General features: G+C 44.2%; 1 protein-coding gene across 1 annotated transcript in view; it reads right to left on the bottom strand.

Annotated features, from left to right (window-relative positions):
• The window catches only part of mbtps2 (membrane-bound transcription factor peptidase, site 2), a 34,026-nt gene that overhangs the window by 27,469 nt on the left and 4,799 nt on the right, over positions 1-1,758 (bottom strand). Inside the window, exon 4 of the mRNA XM_024142563.2 lies at positions 1,623-1,714. Within this exon, the coding sequence (XP_023998331.2) occupies positions 1,623-1,714 (92 nt within the window). The remainder of the gene's footprint in view (positions 1-1,622; positions 1,715-1,758) is intronic.

The raw sequence follows: 1,758 nt of genomic DNA, 5'->3' as shown, positions 1-1,758 counted from the left end.
GACAAGCCAGCACAGGTGTAACACCTTCCGACTAAAGAGATGGACAAGCCAGCACAGGTGTAACACCTTCCGACTAAAGAGATGGACAAGCCAGCCCAGGTGAAACACCTTCCGACTAAAGAGGTGACGCCAATCGGTGTGCTAAAGGTCCAACCTCAAAACATAAATGGAAAAACCAAAACCTGTAACAGCCGGGAGAAGGGAATTATAATATTATATTCTGCCCAAGGGCACAACGGCAACAAGGAATGGATTTGGACCCCCCCCAGAGAATGTTATTGCGGATCTACAAAAACGACCTCTCCAGAATCCTAATGACAGAAAACCGTTGCAGTGACAGACCTTTAACCCCTAGACATCCTCTGATGGACATATTTATACATGTTGGTGCATGCCAGGTAGTCGAGGTCTACTTCTATGTGTAATCAGGAGCATGTCCTTACTCAATACTGGCAGGAGCGCTACAAACAAAACCCAATGAATAAATTGACAACTCGTAAATGGAATGAAATAAACCAAAAGTTGTTTCTCACAAGGGTAGCCTAGGTTGTGAGCTCTCACAAACAACGTGTCCTACAATGACAACGGTAAACGAATGTAATAATAATAATATATTGAATGCATTATCAGAAATGACCGTAACCAAACAAACATTGTAGAATAGAAATGACTGTGATGAAGGCTAAATGTAATACTGGTGATATACACGGGGTGTACAAAACATTAAAGAACACCTCCCTAATATTGAGTTGCACCCCCTTTTGCCCTCAGAACAGCTTCAATTTGTTGAGTTACGGACTCTACAAGGTGTTGAAAGCATTCCACAGGGATGCTGGCCAATGGTGACTCCAATGCTTCCCACAGTTGTGTCAAGTTGACTGGATGTCCTTTGGGTGGTGGACCATTCTTGGTACACATGGGAAACTGTTGAGCTGAAAAACCCAGCAGCGTTGCCGTTCTAGACACAAACCGGTGCACCTGGCACCTACTACCATACCCCGTTCAGAGGCACTTCAATATTTCGTCTTGCCCATTCACCCTCTGAATGGCACATATACACAATCCATGTCTCAATTATCTCTAAGCTTAAAAATCCTTCTTTAACCTGTCTCCTCCCCTTCATCTACACTAATTCAAATGGATTTAACAAGTGACATCAATAAGGGATCATAGCTTTCACCTGGATTCACCTGGTCAGTCTGTCATGGACAGAGCAGGGTTTCATAATGTTTTGTACACTCGGTGTATGTAATGGGGAATTGATAGACTACCAATCAAAGTGTAAACAATTCACACAATGAAGTTATGAAATAATGAATGAGCACGAATTGGCGGGAGAGCGCGCATTCTGGAGACCCGCCTTCTGAGTCTTAGCAATACTCCCGTTCCTATTGGACTGGACCTATTGGACTGTACCATACCTGCAGTCTCCTCAAGGATTTGTCTACTGAGAGGGGAACGGATCAGACAGGTGTCACATATATATTTGCGACCGCTCGACAAACAGGCTATCAACCAAACAATCGACCAGTCAACTAAATGGGGTCAGCCCTGTGTGTGTGTGTGTGTGTGTGTGTGTGTGTGTGTGTGTGTGTGTGTGTGTGTGTGTGTGTGTGTCTCACCTCCTTCTCCTGTAGTTTGGTGTAGGAGAAGCAGAGATCAGTCAGACTGTTGTTACTGCAGCATTCTATAGAAGTATCCAACCTCCTGTAGACTACAGGGAGAGATCAGACTGTTGTTACTGCAGCATTGTTACTA

Source organism: Salvelinus sp. IW2-2015, unplaced genomic scaffold (assembly GCF_002910315.2).
Source record: "Salvelinus sp. IW2-2015 unplaced genomic scaffold, ASM291031v2 Un_scaffold3250, whole genome shotgun sequence".
Taxonomy (NCBI): Eukaryota; Metazoa; Chordata; class Actinopteri; order Salmoniformes; family Salmonidae; genus Salvelinus; species Salvelinus sp. IW2-2015.
Note: the sequence above shows the minus strand (reverse complement) of the source record. Positions and strands in the feature narration are given on the sequence as shown.